The 21,487-nt window shown below is 43.7% G+C and overlaps 1 protein-coding gene across 2 annotated transcripts in view; it reads left to right on the top strand.

Moving 5' to 3' along the window:
* The window catches only part of map3k3 (mitogen-activated protein kinase kinase kinase 3), a 162,844-nt gene that overhangs the window by 128,866 nt on the left and 12,491 nt on the right, over nucleotides 1–21,487 (top strand). For both annotated transcript variants that reach the window (XM_068013134.1, XM_068013133.1), the window contains exons 15-16: nucleotides 10,741–10,870; nucleotides 19,605–19,782. In XM_068013134.1, the coding sequence (XP_067869235.1) occupies nucleotides 10,741–10,870; nucleotides 19,605–19,782 (308 nt within the window). The remainder of the gene's footprint in view (nucleotides 1–10,740; nucleotides 10,871–19,604; nucleotides 19,783–21,487) is intronic.

Below are 21,487 nucleotides of genomic sequence, written 5' to 3'. Positions count from 1 at the left end.
CTGGCAGTATGGAAAATTGCCCAGGTATGTCTTGTACACAAAAAGCAGGACAAATCCAACCCAGACAATTACCACCGTATCAGACCACTCTTGATCATCGGCAAAGTGATGGCAGGTGTCGTAGACAGTGCTGCCAAGCGGCACTTACTCAGCAATAATCTGCTCAGTGACTCTCAGTTTAGGTTCAGCTAGGGCCATTCAGCTCTTAACCTCATTACAGCCTTTGTTCAAACATGGACAAAAGAGCTGAACTCGAGAGGTGAAGTGAGAGTGACTGCCCTTGACATCAAGGCAGCATTTGACCGAGTATGGCATCAAGGAGCCCGAGCAAAACTGAAGTCAATGGGAATCGGGGAAAAGACTCTGCTGGCTGGAGTCATACCTAGTGCAAAGGAAGATGGTTGTGGTTATTGGAGGTCAGTCATCTCCGCTCCAGGACATCACTGCAAGAGTTCCTCAGGATAGTGTCCTTGGCCCAACCATCTTCAGCTGCTTCACCAATGACCTTCCTTCAATCATAAGGTCAGAAGTGGGGATGTTCGCTGCTGATTGCACAATGTTCAGCACCATTCGCAACTCCTCAGATACTGAAGCATTCCGTGTAGAAATGCAGCAAGACCTGGACAATATCCAGGCTTGGGCTGATAAGTGGCAAGTAACATTCGCGCCACACAAGTGCCAGGCAATGTCTGTCTCAAACAAGAGAGAATCTAACCATCTCCCCTTGACATTCAATGGCATTACGATTGCTGAATCCCCCACTATCAACATCCTGGGGGTTACCATTGACCAGAAGCTGAACTGGAGTAGCCATATAAATACCATGGCTACAAGAGCGGGTCAGAAGCTGTGAATCTTGCAGTGAGTAACTCACATCCTGACTCCCCAAAGCTTATCCACCATCTCCAAGGCACAAATCGAGTGTGACGGAATACTCGCCACTTTCCTGAATGGGTGCAGCTCCAACAACACTCAAGAAGCTCGATAACATCCAGGACAAAGCAGCCCGCATGATTAGCATCCCATCCACAAACATTCACTTCCTCCACCACTGACACACAGTGGCAGCCATGTGTACCATCTACAAGATGCACTACAGCAACGCGCCAAAGCTCCTTCGAAAGCACCTTCCAAACCCACAACCTCTACCACCTAGAAGGACAAGGGCAGCAGTTGCGTGGGAACACCACCACCTGCAAGTTCCCCTCCAAGTTACGCACCATCCTGACTTGGAACTATATCGCCGTTCCTTCACTGTCGCTGGGCCACAATCCTGGAACTCCCTTCCTAACAGCACTGTGGGTGTACATATCCCACATGGACTGCAGCGGTTGAAGAAGTAGCTCACCACCACCTTCTCAAGGGTAGTTAGGGATGGGCACTAAATGCTGGCATAGTCAGCAATGCCCACATCCCATGAACAAATACATTTTTAAAAAATTCTTTGGACTCCTTTCAAGCATTACTTATTGCATTATTATTAAATTATTAAAGCATTACATTATTCAAGCATACAGCATGCTTGCCTTTATCGGTCGGGGCATAGAGTATAAAAATTGACAAGTCATGCTGCAGCTGTACAGAACCTTAGTTAGGCCACACTTTGAATATTGCGTGCAAATCTGGTCGCCACACTACCAGAAGGACGTGGAGGCTTTGGAGAGGGTACAGAGGAGGTTTACCAGGATGTTGCCTGGTCTGGAGGGCATTAGCTATGAGGAGAGGTTGGAAAAACTCGGATTGTTTTCACTGGAACAGCGGAGGTGGAGGGCCGACATGATAGAGGTTTACAAAGTTATGAGCGGCATGGACAGAGTGGATAGTCAAAAGCTTCTTCCCAGGGTGGAAGAGTCAGTTACTAGGGGACATAGGTTTAAAGTGTGAGGGGCAAAGTTTAGAGGGGATGTGCGAGGCAAGTTTTTTACACAGAGGGTGGCGAGTGCCTGGAACTTGCTGCCAGGGGAGGTGGTGGAAGCAAATACGATAGCGACGTTTAAGAGACATCTTGACAAATATATGAATAGGAAGGGAATAGAGGGATATGGGCCCCGGAAGTGCAGAAGGTGTTAGTTTAGGCAGACATCAAGATCGGCGCAGGCTTGGAGGGCCGAATGGCCTGTTCCTGTGCTGTACTGTTCTTTGTTCTTCTTTTGTTATACTTGCTTGCCCAATACGGCCAAAAGAAAATTATCTGGGCATTTAATGTTTGTGGGATTAGTCTGTGTGCAAACTGACTGCCATGTTTGTCTATGTAACAACAGTGACCATAATTTATAAGGAATCCCATTGATTGTAAAGTGCTTTGGGATATCCCAAGTACTTGACATGAATGGAGTATCTTTCTATTTAATGAAAAGTTCTATAAATTTGGAAATTCTAATGCTATTTCCCATTTCTTCCTCTATTCCCCTTGTTCTTTTCTTTGTTCTACCAACTGTGTGCTCTCCCCTCATAATCCCTCTTCCCTACCACCTCTGTTCTTTGTCTCCCCTCTATTCTTTTGGTCTTCCCTTCTCCCATGCTCCTTTATTCCCTTCCTCATTCCCCCTGTCACTCACTCACTCTTTCCCCTCCATCATATGGGCCAGATATGTCTTCTGGTGGAGTAAGTAACTAGCAGACAAATCTTGAGAAATAGCTTGCATCATGAGATTTTGTGTCTCACGCTTGACAGCATTTAGTTAGCACCCAGTACTTTAGCAGCAGAGCGTGGGAACTGATACTGCCTTGTAATCAACACAGTTTGTTGGATCCTGGCATGAATACCCGCATGTTAAGTGGCAATATTAACCTGACCTTAACTGTTGAGCCTTGACACTTGAATTAAGTGCACAGAACTAAAGGAGAAGTGGACCTCAGATTTAAAGAGATAAATCATTTTCCATTTAATTTAGTCTAGCTGATATGCATCCTACAGTTCTGTGGCAGTGCTGTCTTTTTTTTAAAATACCCTTTATCCAGTCGCCCATGTGTCCCATGCGCTTGTGGAGTCAAGTGGCCCAAGCCCCAGAACTTGCAAACTTTGCCCAAATGAGCCAGCTCTGTGCGTAGCCACTTGCTGAACTACTTCAGCCTATTGGGTTGCCGTTTTTTTATATTTGGGTGTCTGTAGTGAGCTGGCTTTTTATTGTACGGTAAATTTTGTTCCATTGAGTGAATGTAAAATGCTTACTGTTGTGGCATGGTCTTGGGTCATGTCCAGCAGAGTAAATGGTATCTTCAGTTTATGGCATCTGTGACTATATGTAATTAGTATTTTGAAGTTGTTACTGCTGCATTAGTACAGTAACGATCTGTTGTCCTTTCTAACTTGCCAACCAAGTAAATAATCAAGTAGTGGCAGTGATGTTGGGTATGCTGTATTAGCTTCTTAAGGGGGCTTGGGGTTAAACTGCCTATAAACATGCCAATCAATCCCACTGTAATTTCCATTTTTTGGTTCTCCACAATAGCAGCTGTGGTGATGTGGTGCAGAGAGGTAGGATGCTTATTGCTATTCCCCACAATGAGCTAATCGCATCCAAGTTTTGGGTGAGGGGGAAGGCAGGTATTTCTCCATAGAGAGGGGCAATTAGTAATGCCGGGCTGCTCTTACATAAAAAGTGAATGTGGAGTGATTTTGGACAACAGGAAATGAGCATAAAAATGAGAGCAGTTGCAGATGGTGTTACTCTGCCACATGGCAGTGGTAGTAACAATTCTAAGTAGCTGCAACAAATAGCCAAGTCTCTCTGCTTTCTAACTTTGCCCAAGTCTAAATATGGGCAGAGAACAGGGTAGAGGTGAGATTGTGGATGAGTTCTGGTGTTTTCTGAAACAATGATTTGCATTTCTATAACACCTGTAATGGAGGAAAAAAATCCCAAGTTCATTGAAATTCTTGAATCTTTGCTGTCTGGCTTATAGTTCAGAAATGTCAGGACGCTTGAATCAAAACCAGACTGACCAGTCAAAATGCGGATTGGTGGCAACTCTGTGTGCCTTGCCTGGTAATGTCACTGTCTGAATCATTGCCACTGTTGGTTGTTTTCAAGTAGAATGCAATTGCTGCACTTTCAAAGAACTAGAATTTTGTATTTGTTTAAATATGGTGTAAATGGTCCTTTAAACTCACTAAAATGTTACATGGAGTTGTAATTTCTAGATTAGCTTTGATGTTTATTTGCTGTCTGGTGGTAGAGTCAAATACTGATAACATCGCACTCTACTTTGTTGTTTTATCTACTCCAAAACTTTTAAATAATAGTTTGCTAATTTCTGTTTGATCCTGCAAGTAAGTTTATATAAGCAACCCCAAGGAGCTACTTAATTATCCTTCCTTGTTTTGTTCTGAAGGAGGCTAGGGCAATCCAGCGTGTGAAATATAGAGGAGAGGGGAGTTATGAGCTGCTGGTCTGCATAGAAGATAACAAGCAATTTACAAACTTCGAACAGTGTAATAGCCCCTCATTATGATTTACTCACCATTACTGGTGATTAGGGGCATGTATACACAGAGTGAATGATGACTGGAGGTGTGTAATGAGGCCGAGTAACTTGGATGCTGGAGAATGAAGCGTGATCAGTTTGCCTGGTCATCTAAGCCCCTGAGTGCTTCTTTAATGCTCTGAAAATCATTGTTTACTTTCTAGAAGGATAGTGTTTTTCCAGTCCTAATTGGAGCTTTGGCTTTGTCCTGCAATAGTTTGTGTGTTCCACTGCTGGTACCATTACGACTGCCAAGTTTCGCCATTATAATTGCATGTCATATGACAGGATGCTGTTTACAATCTCGTAGTGAGTGGACTCAGTTGAGAGGAAGAGTGTCTTATAGAGATATTACACCGAGTTAAATGTGCCTGTACATAGTATGTACATGGCTCTATAATAAATGTAGTAATCCAGTTTACAGTAATTAATACACCTGGTTGTTAGCAGACAGCTTAAACCGTGGATGTATTATATTTTAACATGCTGCTGTCCAATCCATAAAAGCTTATAATAGTCATACCGTTGTGTTAATAGACTCATAGAAACATAGATAATAGGAGCAGGAGTAGACATTCGGCCCTTCGAGCCTGCTTCGCCATTAATTATCATCATGGCTGATCATCCAACTCAGTAACCTGTTCCTGCTTTCGCCCCATATCCTTTGATCCCTTTAAACCCAAGAGCTATATCTAACTCCTTCTTGAAAGCATACAATGTTTTGGCCTCAACTGCTTTCTGTGGTAGCAAATTCCATAGGTTCACCTATGTGGGTGAAGAAATTTCTCCTCATCTGAGTCCTGAATGGTTTACCCCGTGTCCTTAGACTATGACCCCTGGTTCTGGACACCCCCACCATCAGGTACATCCTTCCTGCATCTACCCGGTCAAGTCCTGTTAGAATTTTCTAGGTTTCTATGAGATGCCTCCTCACTCGTCTGAACTCCAGTGAATATAATCCTAACCGACTCAATCTGTCCTCATATGTCAGTCCTGCCATCCCAGGAATCAGTCTGGTAAACCTTCGCTTTACTCCTTCTGGAGGAAGCACATCCTTCCACAGATAAGGAGACCAAAACTGCACACAATATTCCAGGTGTGGCCTCACCAACGCCCAATATAATTGCAGCAAGACATCCCTGCTTCTGTACTCAAATCCTCTCGCTGTAAAGGCCAACATACCATTTGCCTTTTTTTACCGCCTGTTGGACCTGTATATTTACCTTCAGCAACTGGTGTACGAGAACACCCAGCTCTCGTTGCATATTCCCCTCTCTCAGTTTATAGCCGTTCAGATAATCTTCCTTTTTTTCTACCAAAGTATAACCTCACATTTATCCACATTATACTGCATCTGCCATGCATTTGCCCACTCACTCAACTTGTCCAAATCACCCTGAAGTCTCTCTGCAACCTCCTTGCAACTCACCCTCCCACCCAGTTTTGTGTCATTTGCAAATTTGGAGATATTACATTTAGTTCCCTCATCTCAATCATTAATATATATTGTGAATAGCTGGGGACCTAGCACCGATCCCTGCAGTACCCAGCTAGTCACTGCCTGCCATTCGTAAAAAGACCCATTTATCCCTACTCTTTGTTTCCTGCCTGCCAACCAATTTTCTATCCATCGCAATGCACTACCCCCAATCCCATGCACATTAATTTTACACACTAATCTCTTATGTGGGACTTTGTCGAAAGTCATCTGAAAGTCCAAATAAACCACATCCACTGGCTCCCCCTCATCAACTCCACTAGTTACATCCTAGTAGATTTGTCAAGTATGATTTCCCTTTCGTAAATCCATGCTGACTCTGTCTGATTCGACCACTGTTCTCCAAGTGCTTTGCTAGAAAATCTTTGATAATGGACTCGAGAATTTTCCCCACTACCGACGTCAGGCTGACTGGTCTATCATTCCCTGCTTTCTCTCTACCTCCCATTTTAAGTAGTTGGGGTTACATTAGCTACCCTCCAATCTGTAGGGTCTGTAGAATATTGGAAGATGACCACCAATGCATCCACTAATTCTAGGGCCACTTCCTTAAGTACTCTGGGATGCAGACCATCGGGCTCTGGGGATTTATCGGCCTTCAATCTCATCAATTTCCCCAACACCATTTCTCTACTCATACTGATTTCCTTCAGTTCCTCTCTCTCACTAAACCCTGTGTTCCCCAACATTTCTGGTATGATATTTGTGTCCTCCTTTGACAGAACCAAAGTATGCATTTAGTTGGTCAGCCATTTCTTTGTTCCCCATAAATAAATTCCCCTGTTTCTGACTGTAAGGGACCTACGTTTGTATTCACCAATCTTTTTCTCTTCACATACCTATAGAAACTTTTACAGTCAGTTTTTATGTTCCCCGCAAACTTGCTCTCGTACTCTATTTTCCCCTTAATCAATCCCTTGGTCCTCCTTTATTGAACTCTAAATTGCGCCCAATCCTCAGGTCTGTTGTTTTTTCTGGTGAATTTATATGCCTCTTCTTTGGATCTAATGCTATTTCTAATTTCCCTTGTAAGCCACGGTTTGGCTACTTTTCCTGTTTTACTTTTGCGCCAGACAGGAATAAACAATTGTTGCAGTTCATCCATGCACTCTTTGAATGTTTGCCATTACCTTTCCACCATCATCCCTTTAAGTAACGTTTCCCAATCCATCATAGCCAACTCGCACCTCATACCTTCATAGTTTCCTTTACTAAGATTCAGGACCCTAGTCTCAGAATCAACTACGTCACTCTCCAGCTTGATGAAGAATTCTATCATATTATGGTCACTCATCCCCAAGGGGTCTCGCACAACTAGATTGTCAATTATTCCTCTCTCATTACACAGTACACAGTCTAGGATGACCTGTTCTCCAGTTGGTTCCTCAATGTATTGGTCCAGAAAACCATCCTGTATACAATCCAAGAATTCCTCCTCTACGGTATTATAATTTGATTTGCCCAATCTATATGCAGATTAATATAAAATCAAAATACTGCGGATGCTGGAAATCTGAAACAAAAACAAGAAATGCTGGAATCACTCAGCAGGTCTGGCAGCATCTGTGGAAAGAGAAACAGAGTTAACGTTTCGGGTCAGTGACCCTTCTTCGGAACTGACAAATATTAGAAAAGTCACAGATTATAAACAAGTGAGGTGGGGGTGGGGCAAGAGATAACAAAGGAGAAGGTGCAGATTGGACCAGGCCACATAGCTGACCAAAAGGTCACGGAGCAAAGGCAAACAATATGTTAATGGTGTGTTGAAAGACAAAGCATTAGTACAGATTAGGTGTGAATACACTGAATATTGAACAGCAGCAAGTGCAAACCTGAAAAAAACAGTGGGTAAGCAAACTGAACAAACTAAGATGAAATGAAATAAATGCAAAAAAAGATTGTAAAAAATGTAAAAAAGAATGTAAAAAAAAAAGGAAGTGTTATATGCAGATTTAAGTCCCCCATTATTACAGATGTTCCTTTATCGCATGCGCCTCTAATTTCCTGTTTAATGCCATTCCCAACATCACCACTACAGTTTGGGAGTCTATATACAACCCCCACTAATGTTTTTTGCCCCTTATTGTTTCTCAGCTCTACCCATACAGATTCCACATCGTCAGAACTAATATCTTTCCTCACTATTGCGTTAATTTCCTCTTTAACCAGCAATGCAACTCCACCACCTTTTGCTTTTTTTTCTGTCCTTCCTAAACACTGAATACCTCTGGATGTTCATTTCCCCTCCCTAGTCACCTTGCAGCCATGTCTCCCGACTTCTTCATACCCATTTACATATATTTGTGCGATTAATTCATCCACTTTATTGCGAATGCTCCACGCGTTAAGGCACAAAACCTTAAGGCTTGTCTTTTTGACATTACTTGTCCCCTTCCCACTATTTTTCACTGCGGCCCTGTTTGATTCTGGCCCTTGATTTCTCTGCCTATCAATTTTCTTATTCTCCTTACTGTCTTTTATTCTTGTCTTTGATTCCCCCCTCCTCTGACTCATTGCAAAGGTTCCCATCCCCCTGCCATTTCTCGTCAATATTTTTTATTTATATTGTTTTTATATGCCTAGTCAGCTGCACTTCTGCAATTCAGTTAACCTAATTGATTGCTCTAGCTTAATACCTGAGTGATTCTCGTAGAGATCTTCTATTGTTGAGGAATAGGTGGTAATATATCAGCACATTGTCATTTACCTCTGGGACCTGGGTTTGAATCCAGCCAAAGCCAGTGTCTGACAATTTCCTCTTTCTGTTGACTGCAGGTGTAAAGTGAATTTGGGCAGTCTTTTCTCAGTTCCTGGATGTGCTCAAGGGGTAGAACTGTCAGTTATCCTGCAGGATTTAGCACTGAACTGGAAATTTCATTGAAAGCACAAGAGGTGGGAAATAATGGAGGAAGGAATCACTCTGCAGTAGAAGGTGCTGGTTTGAGGGTGAGATTAGGGCAGTTGTTGGGGCTTAATAGACAGGGGATCTTCAACCTTTTGGAACAGAAAACCAGATCACTGTGCCACAAGTAGTGACTGGGGGCTGTGTATGATCAAAATACTTTTGGGTAAGGCAGTTCAAAAGAATCACTTTTTCAATAAAATATTTCCACGTTTACTGACATCTAACTCCAAGCATTTAATGGAACAGCTTCCTGTTGATATTCAAAATAAATCAATGACTTGTAGGAAGTCAATTACCCATAGGTAAAAAATCCTTGGAGTTTTTTTTTGCTGGCTGGTGCTCCTTGCCCTATATCTCAGTTCCAGCTGTTGCTTGCTCTCTTCCTCCTGGTCTGGTTTAGTCCAGTTTCTTTCAACTCCACTGCTGTTTCCACCCCTGCAATCTGCTCCACCACTGTCCACTCTCCGAAGTTTGCAATGAAATGAAGAAGCTTTTTGAACCTTCCCAGCCCAAAGAATTGGAGCAAGCTGGTCCCAGATTTGGTCTCAATGAGGTTGTACTCTTTGTTTTATTTTTGCAGTTCTCCAGTTCTGAAAAGCTCAAAAGAGCTGAAACCAACTGCAGAAGAGGTTTACACTCAGAAGTGAGCAAATAGAAAGCAACCAGAACATGATCTCAAAGGCCTGATAGTGGGAGCTAGCTAGCCAGGTCGCCTGCAGGCTGTGTCTTAGACATCACTATTGTGAAAGGAGCTTTTCATTGCTGGCATTGAGTGCCTAACATGTAAAAGTATTGCATTCCACTCCACCGTAATATTGAGGGAGTTCTGCACTGTAGAAAAGAGTGAGACATTTCCATTGGGACATTAAACCAAGACTCCATCTGCTGTCTCACTTGGATGTAAAATATCATATGGGACTATGTTGAAGAAGAGCACCATTATCCCCGGTGTCCTGACCAATATTTATCTATTTTTATTTATATTTAGAGATACAGCACTGAAGCAGGCCCTTCGGCCCACCAAATCTGTGCCGACCATCAACCACCCATTTATACTAATGCTACATTAATCCCATATTCCTACCACATCCCCACTTTCCCTCAATTCCCCTACCACCTACCTATACTAGGGGCAATTTATAATGGCCAATTTACCTATCAACCTGCAAGTCTTTGGCTGTGGGAGGAAACCGGAGCACCTGGTGAAAACCCACGTGGTCACAGGGAGAACTTGCAAACTCCGCACAGGCAGTACCCAGAATTGAACCCGGGTCGCTGGAGCTGTGAGGCTGCAGTGAGTGCCACTGTGCCGCCCTATTTATCCGTCAACTAAAGTCACTAATACTATATTATCTGATTACTTCATTGCTGATTTTGGGAGCTTGCTATGTGCAAGTTGGCTGCCAAGTTTCATACATTATGACAGTAACTGCACTTGTTTGCTGTAAAGTGCTTTGGGTCATCCTAAGGTTGTGAAAGGTGGTCTACACAAGCCTTTCTTTTCACAACACCAACCCCCATTTTGATACAGAAGAAATCTGCCAGTTTAATAATGGTCTTATTCTTTAAATTTACTAATTTGTCTTTCTCTTATTTGCCCAGTTAACTTTTGCTCCACTTACCTTTTCCATGGAATTGACCCCAATGAAAATGTACAGAGATGACACTGCAAAGTTTGGGAAGAAAACTTAAATGAGTGTTGTATTTAATATTAACTGGTTGTGTTGGACTTGGCCTCTGTAACATTACTAGCTACTAGTCGATATCGCTGCAGCTGGTATTACCGTGTTCTATAGTGAGTTTGGAAGGATCCTCCCAAATCCAAAAATCCTTAATCCTGTTCCGCTAACCATGTTCCTGTTCTCTCTAGGGCTCAGTGAAGGACCAACTGAAAGCATATGGAGCCCTGACGGAGAATGTAACCCGCAAATACACCAGGCAGATTCTGGAGGGAGTGTCCTACCTGCACAGTAACATGATTGTACATCGGGACATAAAGGGTGAGTGTGTCACTGGGATTTTTTTCCCGTTATAAGAGTCAAGCACATTGGTGAGAGACTGGCGTCACATAGAGGCCAGACCAGGTAAGGGTGACCAGTTTCCTTCCCTAAATGATATGAGTAAACCATTAGGTTTTTCACAACAATCTGACAGCTACTGAGACCAGCTTTTTCACAGAATTACAGAATTTTTGCAGCACAGAAGGAGGCCATTTGGCCCATTGTGTCTGCACTGGCTCTCCGAAACAACAGTTTATCTAGTGCCACTGCCTGGCCTTCTCCCTGTAGCCCTGCACATTCTCCCTTTTCAGATAATCCAATTCCCTCTTGAGTGCCTCGATTGAACTGGATATTAAATCAAAGAATAACCAGGTCAGAACCCACTGGCTGCTTTTGTAGGTATTGTTCAGGTGAACTCTAACTGGGTACCAGGAGAAAACTTGCCGAACACCAGGCTTCAGAGTATTGGAAATAGCGATGTGCATTTGCATCCTCAATTTCTTTTTTGTCTACAAATAATTTTCCGATTAAATTGCACTAGTGTCACATTGAGATTTAAAGCAAAAATAGGCATTTTTCTTCTCACCTAGGGCCTGGATAAAAAGTACTTTTAAAAGATCAAATGATTTTCACACACTCAGATTTTACTGGTGAATGTCGCCAACATTTGGTCATAGCCAAGCTTGGCAGCAGCTCCCAGGAAATGGCAGGTAGTACACCTCAGCTGTGTCTCAAGTCTCTCCTGGGTACAACTGCACATATATAGGGGTACATTAACATAGTGATTATGTCACTGGGCTAGTAATCCAGATGCCTGGACTAAACACCTGGAGACATGAGTTCAAATCCCACCATAGCAGCTGGAAATTTAATTTTAATTACTTAATTAAACCTGGAACAAAATGTGAGTATCAGTAATGGTGACCATGAAACTACTTATTTCCATTTCTTTGTTAAAGTAAATTCAAATTATCATGCTGCCATGGTCTGTTATGTGCTGCACATGTTACATTGTCACAGAGCATAGCACCACCTCCATGTCCCTGAATATTTATTATATTTAACATGTTAGAATATTTTATTATGAGCTTTGCTCAGAGCTTACTTTACCAATTGCTCCTTTCTCTAGGTTGTTGGTCTTTGTTAATGAGCATGGTCTGATGATGGCACAGATATGATAATATCCATCACCAAGCAAACGTGTTACCATTACCAATTATCCCTAATATTTAACTTATGGACTGTTTTGTAGCTGTTATCCGTCTTTACGGCTGGCGGGAAGCCATAAAGGCGGGGCTAACGTGTGGTGAGTCGAAGAGACTTAGCAGTTGGCAGGAAAAAAGACAGAAGCGCAAGGGGAGAGCCAACTGTGTAACAGCCCCGACAAACAAATTGTTCTGCCGCACCTGTGGAAGAACCTGTCACTCTAGAATTGACCTTTATAGCCACTCCAGGCGCTGCTCCACACATCACTGACCACCTCCAGGCGCTTACCCGTTGTCTCTCAAGATAAGGAGGCCAAAGAAGAAGATCCGTCTGTGACCAGTCAGCAGCCCTTTTTCCTCCGTCCCTGCTACCTCCATCATGCTGGGGAGCTTATAGAACTAAAAGGCAGTGAACCTTTCTATAAAGGAACATTGCTAAATGGAAGCCCTGTACTTTGCCAGCACAGCCACCAACTTTCCTCTACTTTCTGGTGAAGGGTCGCTGACCTGAAACGTTAACTCTGCTTCTCTCTCTACAGATGTTGCCAGACCTGCTGAGTATTTCCAGCATTTCTTGTTTTTATTTCAGATTTCCAGCATCTGCAGTATTTTGCTTTTATTTATTCCTCTACTTTCCACTGTTTAACCATTTCTTTTAAACCTGTTCACATCCTCCATAAAATAAATATTTGGTTAAACAGCTGATCAACTGCTCTAGTCTGAAGTAGATAAATCCTTATACTTTCAGTCAGTGCTGGTTTTACAGATCAGATCTTATTGAGGCAACAGTAGACTAGATGATGGATCTTAACTGTGACCATTGAATAGCAGAACTTCTCCGACCACAGACTGAGACTAAATTACTGAGAAAAGTACTATTCTAAAGCAACCTACAATAAACTCACTCCATTATTTTCAGTTATTGCTGTTAGTTGATGAAATTGTCTGGATTTCGTTGAAGATCCGTAATATTTTTCCTTACAATAAGTGAGTGGTCCACCCAATTTATTGCAACAGCTCCCTGACACATTGTGTGAAGGGTACAAAAGGGAGGCAATAGAAAGAAAATACTGCAAGATCCCATTGTTATTACAAATCAGGTTTGATAAAAACTCAACTGAGAAGGAACTGTTTAATTGTTTGTGATCTATTCAAGTCGTTCAATAAATGGTGATTTAAATTTTATATTAAGTGTTGCGATTCTCTGTCTCCTTCCCCTTGCAACCTGACTGGGAGCCAGTCAGGAAGTGTTTAATCATTTGGAAGTGATACTGCAATGCTACCGTGCTTTGCTTTGTGTTTTACTGTGACGCAGGTTATTTGGCGAGCTTGGCTTCCAGGAAAGACTTTCTTGGAATCTGGCTGCAGGTTATTATTAAAATATATGATAGTGCTGCTCCAATGCTGTTGATGAGGATTACCACCCAGTAGAGTACTGAACTGTAGAGATCAAAAGGTCCCCTAGTGAGTTTGTTGACCTCAGATTGACAGTGATAGAGTGCTATGTATAATTTTAAACCCCTTGCATTGTGGAGCGCAAAATCATTCAGTGTTTGTGCTCTTGCTCACTATTCAGTGCCTACTACTTAGAAAATGTGCCCTTCTTAGGAGGACGTGACTGGCTTCGGTTGAGACTTCCCTCTTCAGCATGCCCTCACCCTTGTTGAATATTCTTCCCCGCTGCTTGTTCAGCTTCCAACATTGAGGAATGGGCCCTTAGATGAGTAATCAGAGGACTCGCAGACATCAGTGGAACCTTGGCTCAGCATGAGTCAGCACCTTCAGGAGAGAAGTAAATGGATTAAACAAAAATCTGAAGTGCAGCCAAGATCAGTTGACAGTCTTATTTAGGTGGTGCGTATTCTTTTTGCCGGCATGTAATCGAGGCAAGAATAGGCCACATTAAACAGCCTGTTTTATAACCAAGATTGGAATGAAGTATATGAATATGATCTGGAACATTTGAGGTTTTACATGTGATGGTGGCGATGCCTTGATAAGGGTCATAGAGAGATACAGCACTGAAACAGGCCCTTTGGCCCACCGAGTCTGTGCCAACCAACAACCACCCATTTATGCTAATCCTACATTAACCCCATATTCCCTACCACATCCCCACCTTCCCTCAATTCTCCTACCACCTACCTACACTAGGGACAATTTACAATGGCCAATTTACCTACCAACCTACAAGTGTTTGGCTAAGGGAGGAAACCGGATTACCCAGCGGAAACCCACGTGGTCACAGGGAAAACTTGCAAACTCCGCGCAGGCAGTACCCAGAACCGAACCCAGGTCGCTGGAGCTGTGAGGCTGCGGTGCTAACCACTGTGCCGCCCTAAAGACAATGCACTGAGATGCCTTCTGCAGTGTTTTAATGGGATTTATTGTTTGTAATGCTGAATTATTCAATTTGGTGAGCTACATTGCGCATTAGTTGGAACAAATATACAGCAGTCACATTAGCCAGCTGGACTTCTGTGAATCAAGGTCACATCAGTAGCCACTTACTGTGTCTCAGTCTGCAGAAGGTTGTGGGGAGATGAGGAGATGCAGAGGATCTCATTTGGTGGAGCATGTGTCAGAGGAGGCAGAGACTGTCTGGTTTGGAGACCCTCCCAGCTGGAGGAGGATGCAGGGCAGTGAATAAGTGTAGATCATTCCAACCAGAGGGGGGCGTGGAACAGAATAATGCAGACAATCCAGCTGGAGGAAATGCAGAGCAAAATGATTGTCTAAGTTGCAGAGGCCATGGATACACTGTCTTGGGAGAGTTGTAAGTGCGCTCGACCCATCTTGCCCTTCTGGTGATAAGTGCAAATTTCTAGAGGAGGCAACCAATCTTAACAAGTAGCCTTTTATTTTTAAAAAACTGATGATGTGCTGCATTGAGGTATAGCTGGACTGCTGCAAGATAAAAGCGCTTACTCTGCATTGCTGCCTCTCTGTGTTTGTTTGTTTATTTAGAGATACAGCACTGAAACAGGCCCTTCAGCCCACTGAGTGCTGACCATCAACCACCCATTTATACTAATCCTACATTAATCCCATTACCCTCTCACATCCCCACCTTCCCTCAATTCCCCTACAACCTACCTATACTAGGGGCAATTTATAATGGCCAATTTACCTATCAACCTGCAAGTCTTTGGCTGTGGGAGGAAACCGGAGCACCCGGCGAAAACCCACGCGGTCAGAGGGAGAACTTACGAACTCCACACAGGCAGTACCCAGAATCGAACCCGGGTCGCTGCAGCTGTGAGGCTGCGGTGCTAACCACTGCGCCACTGTGCCGCAAGAGGATTTTGGGAGGGTGGAGGGAAGGGAGGCAGAGGAAGGTTTCATTTTCAAATCTACAAGGAACAATGATGGCGTGTGATTTGCGAGGGGGTGAGATCCTGGGGTAGTGTTTTAAATTTGGCAGTGGACTTGGCAGGGAGAAACAGTTAGGGTAAGTTTGAAGCTATTTGTAAAGATAGTGGTGAATTGGCTCGAGAAGGAGTCTATCACAGCCCCAAGCCCTGTGCAAAAAGGCTTTGGGAAGCAGGCAAAGTGCAGCAGCAAGCTTAATTCCTGAGGTATTGTGCATTTCCTGACTTGGAAGTCTTGACTAATGAAACGAAACTCATCAACCCTCAACACTGATGAATTGAAAGATATCTGCACAGAGAACTCCTGACCTCATGACCTGTTAGTGTGGAGGAAGTAGGGGTCGTGCCGCAGTGTTGCTGACTGTTTAAATATAAGGCCATGCAGCACACAGCAGTGTCACTGCTAACACCCTGCCACTGTGCTCATTGTTAATCTCAACCAGCACAACAAACCCATTGATTTTAAGTGTTGCTGTACAGGACCAGCATGAGGGCACCACTCATTTCCTTTACCGTATTTTAGGCACGAACTGCTGAGTACCTGAAGAACATACTTGTATTTATTTAGCACCTTTCGTTACCTCGGAATGTCCCAATGAGTTAATTTTGAAGTGTAGTCAATGGTATTTAGGCAAATGCAGCAGCCAGATTTCTCTCAGCAAGGTCCTTTGAGTGATGTCCTCGGGTTGCACTGGGTTAAGCCAACCAGGCCCTCAACTGATGCTCTAGCCCTTGAACGGCACCTGGATCTATCCCTCTTTAGAACTAATTTTGAGTCTGATGAAGGGTCACTGACCTGAAACGTTAACTCTGCTTCTCTCTCCACTGATGTTGCCAGACCTGCTGACTATTTCCAGCATTTCTTGTTTTTATTTCAGATTTCCAGCATCTGCAGTATTTTGTATTTACTTGAGTCTGAATATCAGTTAATGAACACTCCAGTCTATAGACTGAATTCATATGCCCGCAGTGCCATGGACTTTACCTTTGAACTATTTCATATCTCGACCTCTGGTTACAAACAAAACCAATCTCTCCTGTTCTCTGCCAAGCCTATATAACCCAAATACACTATCCATTAGCATGAGCATTTTGACTGCAGCTCCAGATTCCAGTCCATCATTTCTGTCCTTTTTTGCCTTCGCATCTTGAGCTCTTTCCTCCTTCCTGTTACCTGGGCAAGACATGTTTCATCTCTCCCCTCTTGGCTACTTTGCCCCCACCCCCTTATCACTATCCCTCTGCCTTCCAATTCTCCTGTTGCAATTCCAGGCTCAAAATCCCCCTTGAATAGGCCCATGGCTATCCTCAGTGTTCCTCTTAGCATTTTTCAAAGGGCTCAGCAAGGCTCCCAATGCTGCCTCTTACAGGCAGCAACCCCAACTGCCCCATCCTTCTCTCTGGCCAACCTTACCATTGGGGCTAACATCAGCCATCTACCTGTCCCGCTCAACCCAGCCACTACTGTTCCCATAGACCCTGTCAATGAATCAATAATCACCATCCTGTCTGCATTTCTCGCTCATGAACAAAGCCCTTGCCATCCACAATATTTGTGGATAAATTGCATTGAGAGCCTGGCTTCTACTGCAACTTGGCTTCTGGATGGCATCATCTTGCCCCTTACTGAATCCTCCTTACGTGATGTTGCTTTGGTCCAAATCACCCATCACACCTTGGCCTTTACCCCTACTCCTCTAGCTTCCTTCTCCTTTGGGCATCTCACCTTATCCTACATCTTTCACTTCTCCTTTAAAATGCTTGTTGTCAAACACCTGTTACTCCCTCTGTTCAGAATTCACTGTCCTATCCTGCCTTAATCTATCCCTGTGTATAGATTCTTCAACCCATATTCACAGCCACAGCTCAAACATGCCATTTCCCATGGTGTCTCGTGATTCAGATCACTTGACGAGGCCATCTTCAACCACTTCCTTGTATCTCTCACACCTGCAATCCCTAGGACTATCCGAGCCCACTTCTGTTTGTGTCCACTCTTGGGGAAATAAAACCTTCCCCATGAGTCTGGGCGGCACAGTGGCTAGCACCGCAGCCTCACAGCTCCAGTGACCCGGGTTCGGTTCTGGGTACTGCCTGTGCGGAGTTTGCAAGTTCTCCCTGTGACCGTGTGGGTTTCCTCCGAGTGCTCTGGTTTCCTCCCACATGCCAAAAACTTGCGGGTTGATAGGTAAATTGGCTATTGTAAAAATTGCCCCTAGTGTGTAGGTAGGTGGTAGGAGAATTGAGGGAAGGTGGGAATGTGAGAGGGAAAATGGGATTAATGTAGAATTAGTATAAACTGGTGGTTGATGGTCGGACTCGTTGGGCTGAAGGGCCTGTTTTGGTGCTGTATCTCTCTATGACTCTGAGTCACTTACAACAGAACTGTCAAACTCTCAACTGCCTAACCTTTGGCTTTCCATTCGCTGTAATACCTCTGCAGTTGTCATTTTACTCAACCATTCCCTCATCTTTGTTCTTGCCCATCATAAAATCGTCACTGCCTCCCATCTTGATCGTTCTCTCTGGTTTGGTCCACATCTTCACTTCCTCAAGAGACGCACTTGTCAGTATCTGACGCACAACAAGCTTAGTCATCTGGCTAGACCACCTCAAGATCTACTCAGCCTCACTCTCTTTTGCCAAAATCTCTCATAATTTCAGGATCCTCCTAGAAAGCAAAGATAATTCCCAGCTTCTCTTCTCTACTAAAACCACTCCTTGAAGCCCTCTCTCCTGCCTCCTCTGCCCTCGCCTCTTTTTAAAAAAAAAAGTGTGAGGAGCACTTACCAAGTTAGAAATCATCCCTTCGGCTGTCTCTGCTGCTTCCCTCTTCCTCTACCGTGCCAAAATTAGCCTCAGGCTCTCCGTTACCGAACCTGAACCTCCATCTCTCTCTAGTTTCTCTACTTCTCCATGTCCTCTTCAAGCTCATCAGACATAAGAAATATCTCCAGCTCCTGTGACCTCGTTCCTACTAAACTTCGGACCACCTAACTTCCCTTGTTGGCCCCTCTGTTAACTGACGTTGTAAATGGTTCCCTTTCCTCAGGCATTGTCCCCTTGCTTTCAAAAACGAGGTCAGCACTTCCTCTTCAAAGCTGCCCCTGCAACGCCTCTGTCTCTGAAAGCGTTCCCATTTCCAATTCCATGATCATGGTGCCTCCCAGATCCTTATTTATGTCTCCAAACAGATATCTGCTTCTCCCACCGCACTGACCAAAGACACAAAAACCATTCTATGAGACTGTTAGCATGGTGGATTAACCTACCTTATTCTCTTTGCAGCTACTGGCAGCTCCTCTCATGCCTTCCCTCCATTATTCAACTCAGTGGGTCTGCCCTCGCTTGGTTCTGCTCCCATGATCTCACCTTTTTCTTTCTATATCTCCTCCAGTGATGCACCCCACGTCCCCCATAATTCACAGTTCCTGTAACTGGTTCTTTGTGCAACACTGCACTCCTCTCAGCATCCTTTTTCTCATTTTAAGACCGAGCTCTTGACCTTCTAATATCTCCTTTGATTTGGAGTCAATTGTTTGCAGTGTGACGCACCTTGGATTTTTTTTTTATGTTAAAGTTGCAGTATGAATGTCAGTTGTGCATACATCTATCCATATATTCTAGTTGCTATTGGTGTTGGTTAAGGAAGGAATGTTGGCCAGGACACGAGGAGAATACCGTACTACACTGAAATATGCTGGATAATGTGCTCAGCTACTGAAGTGAAGCAGTATTCTATAGGTCAGGGAAAGCCTGTCAGCTTGTTTGTTCCTGACCTGGTGACTCCCCAGCCAATCTGACGCTGTGATCCATCTCCCTCTCCATTAAATAAATGGAGAAGCTCCAAGATACAGGCAGATTCACACCGCGCCCACCCCTCTTTCCTGGGGGCTGGTCAGTTACATCACGCATGGTGATTTCCTTTGGGTTTCCCTTTCCTCCTCCATGAAGAGGTGCCTGCCCTTGGCTTGATGTCTCCTCCTGGGTAACAGAGCTGAGTTAGGGAGTTGATAAGACAGCAAGCCTACATCAGTCCATTGTATAGCTCTGCCTTTGTCTGCCAAGGTGCTGCTCTGTTTATGTCGAATAGTTGTAGAGTTTGCTCTCTGCCTGTGGCATCCTTTGGTCTTACAAATGTGTTCAATCTGGTTCCAGGAGCCAACATCTTACGAGACTCTGCAGGGAATGTGAAGCTGGGCGACTTCGGAGCAAGCAAACGATTGCAGACGATATGCATGTCGGGGACTGGGATCCGCTCAGTCACTGGGACACCGTATTGGATGAGCCCAGAGGTCATCAGCGGTGAAGGCTACGGAAGGAAAGCAGATGTTTGGTAAGGATAAATGGTCTAGTTGCCTGCCTGTTACAGAAACCAGACACAATATTAATCTAACAGTGCACTGTTGTTGGCCATTATTTCAACTATTTCTGGGCAGTAAATATGTGTAATCCTATCCTTCACTGTACCACATAGCCAGGAATCCATGTATTATATATTATTTTACTAATAAAATATAGAAGCATAAAAAGTCAAGAACGTGAAAAGGCATTTTGGCCATCTGAAATTCCCTCTAGTATTCCACCTCACCCAGCCCTGACATCTGTCTGTAACTTGTACTCTCCGACTTGGCAACCTTGGCTCAATGGTAGCGCTCTCACCTGAGTCAGAAGGTTGTGGGCTCAAGCCCCACTTGATCGCACAATCTAGGCTGACACTCCAGTGCTGTACTGAGGGAGTGATGCACTGTCGGAGGTGCCAACTTAAGGTGAGACATTAAGCCGAAACTCTGTCTGGTTGTTCTCACATGACAACATTTGAAGAGTAGAGGGGCTCTCCAGTTCTCCAGGCTATTTAATTTACAACAAAAAATTGGTTGAGATTTCCTTTCGCAAAACCTCCATTTCTATTTTTAATTTAACCGTCTAAACAGATAAAGAATGTGTCTGCAAAGGCAAAGTTACAGGCTATGGTGAAAGAGTATAGCTAAGCTGAATGGTGCACACACATTGCTTCATACCACTAATTTCCTTGTGTTTTTCAAACTGTCCATTTCACTGGACCAGAGATTGAGAGAGGAGGCTCATGTAAAAGCCATAAGAATTTTTGAAGTCCTTCAGATCTTTGGTTAATATTGTCCAACTCTCCTGATGGAAGAGCTGTTTATTTAAGTCAATAATTTGCAACAGGTATTTTAGTTTTTCGATATATTTTACAAAATGTGCAGCATGTAGGCTTTGGATTAATTTAATCAAATATCAAAAACTGAACCCTGTGAATAAAGGCATCATCTGGTTACACCATACAAACAGACATCATACAAACCAGATCAATAGTCCTCAAAGCACCTGGGCTAGGGAAGGGAACAAAAATCAGCTGTGCAGCCTGCTGTTGCTAATTATTCTGAGATCCCTACTAGAATGTGCAAGCGTGTGGATGCTGAGCAAGGATTGATGCGGCGGCGATACAAGGTACCAGGAGTTTTGTGGAACATACAAAATTTTAATCTTGTTGGTCTATCCTGGTTAATGTGCATTTCAACTTTCCAGTGTTAAAGCGCCATCTAAAGGGGAGTCTGGTCAAAATGCAGTCAAGCAGCAGCTCAGCTGTTTGGATTCGTAATCTAAAGTTCTTCCTTGTGTTACAGTCAAGTGAGGAGGGGTTGAAGGGCTCCATCTTTTCCCTCGCCATGTTTGACCACAACAGGTTTACTTCTTTCTTAAAGTGGATGTACTGGCCAATTCAGTAGGTGTTTGATTGGTTCTTGTTATGATCATAGCAAGTAAGTAATAGGACTGGTTTTCTTCAGTTTAACAAAGAAAGAGGTTAACTTTATTGTACCTAAACTGAACTAATGAAAATAATAAACTACACGCCAACTTTCACTCGCAAGTACATACACGCGCACTAGAGGTTTACATACACATACAAATAGGTTACAGAGTGGAGCAAGGTAGATTGGTTGAGTCAGAGTCTGTAGAAAAAGGGGTTTGGTGATTTGGCTGGCTTCTAGCTGCATTCAGTGGTCCTGAGGGTTTTA

The sequence above is a fragment of the Heterodontus francisci genome, chromosome 33, assembly GCF_036365525.1.
Source record: "Heterodontus francisci isolate sHetFra1 chromosome 33, sHetFra1.hap1, whole genome shotgun sequence".
Lineage (NCBI taxonomy): Eukaryota > Metazoa > Chordata > Chondrichthyes > Heterodontiformes > Heterodontidae > Heterodontus > Heterodontus francisci.
This window is presented reverse-complemented; position numbering and strand designations above follow the sequence as displayed.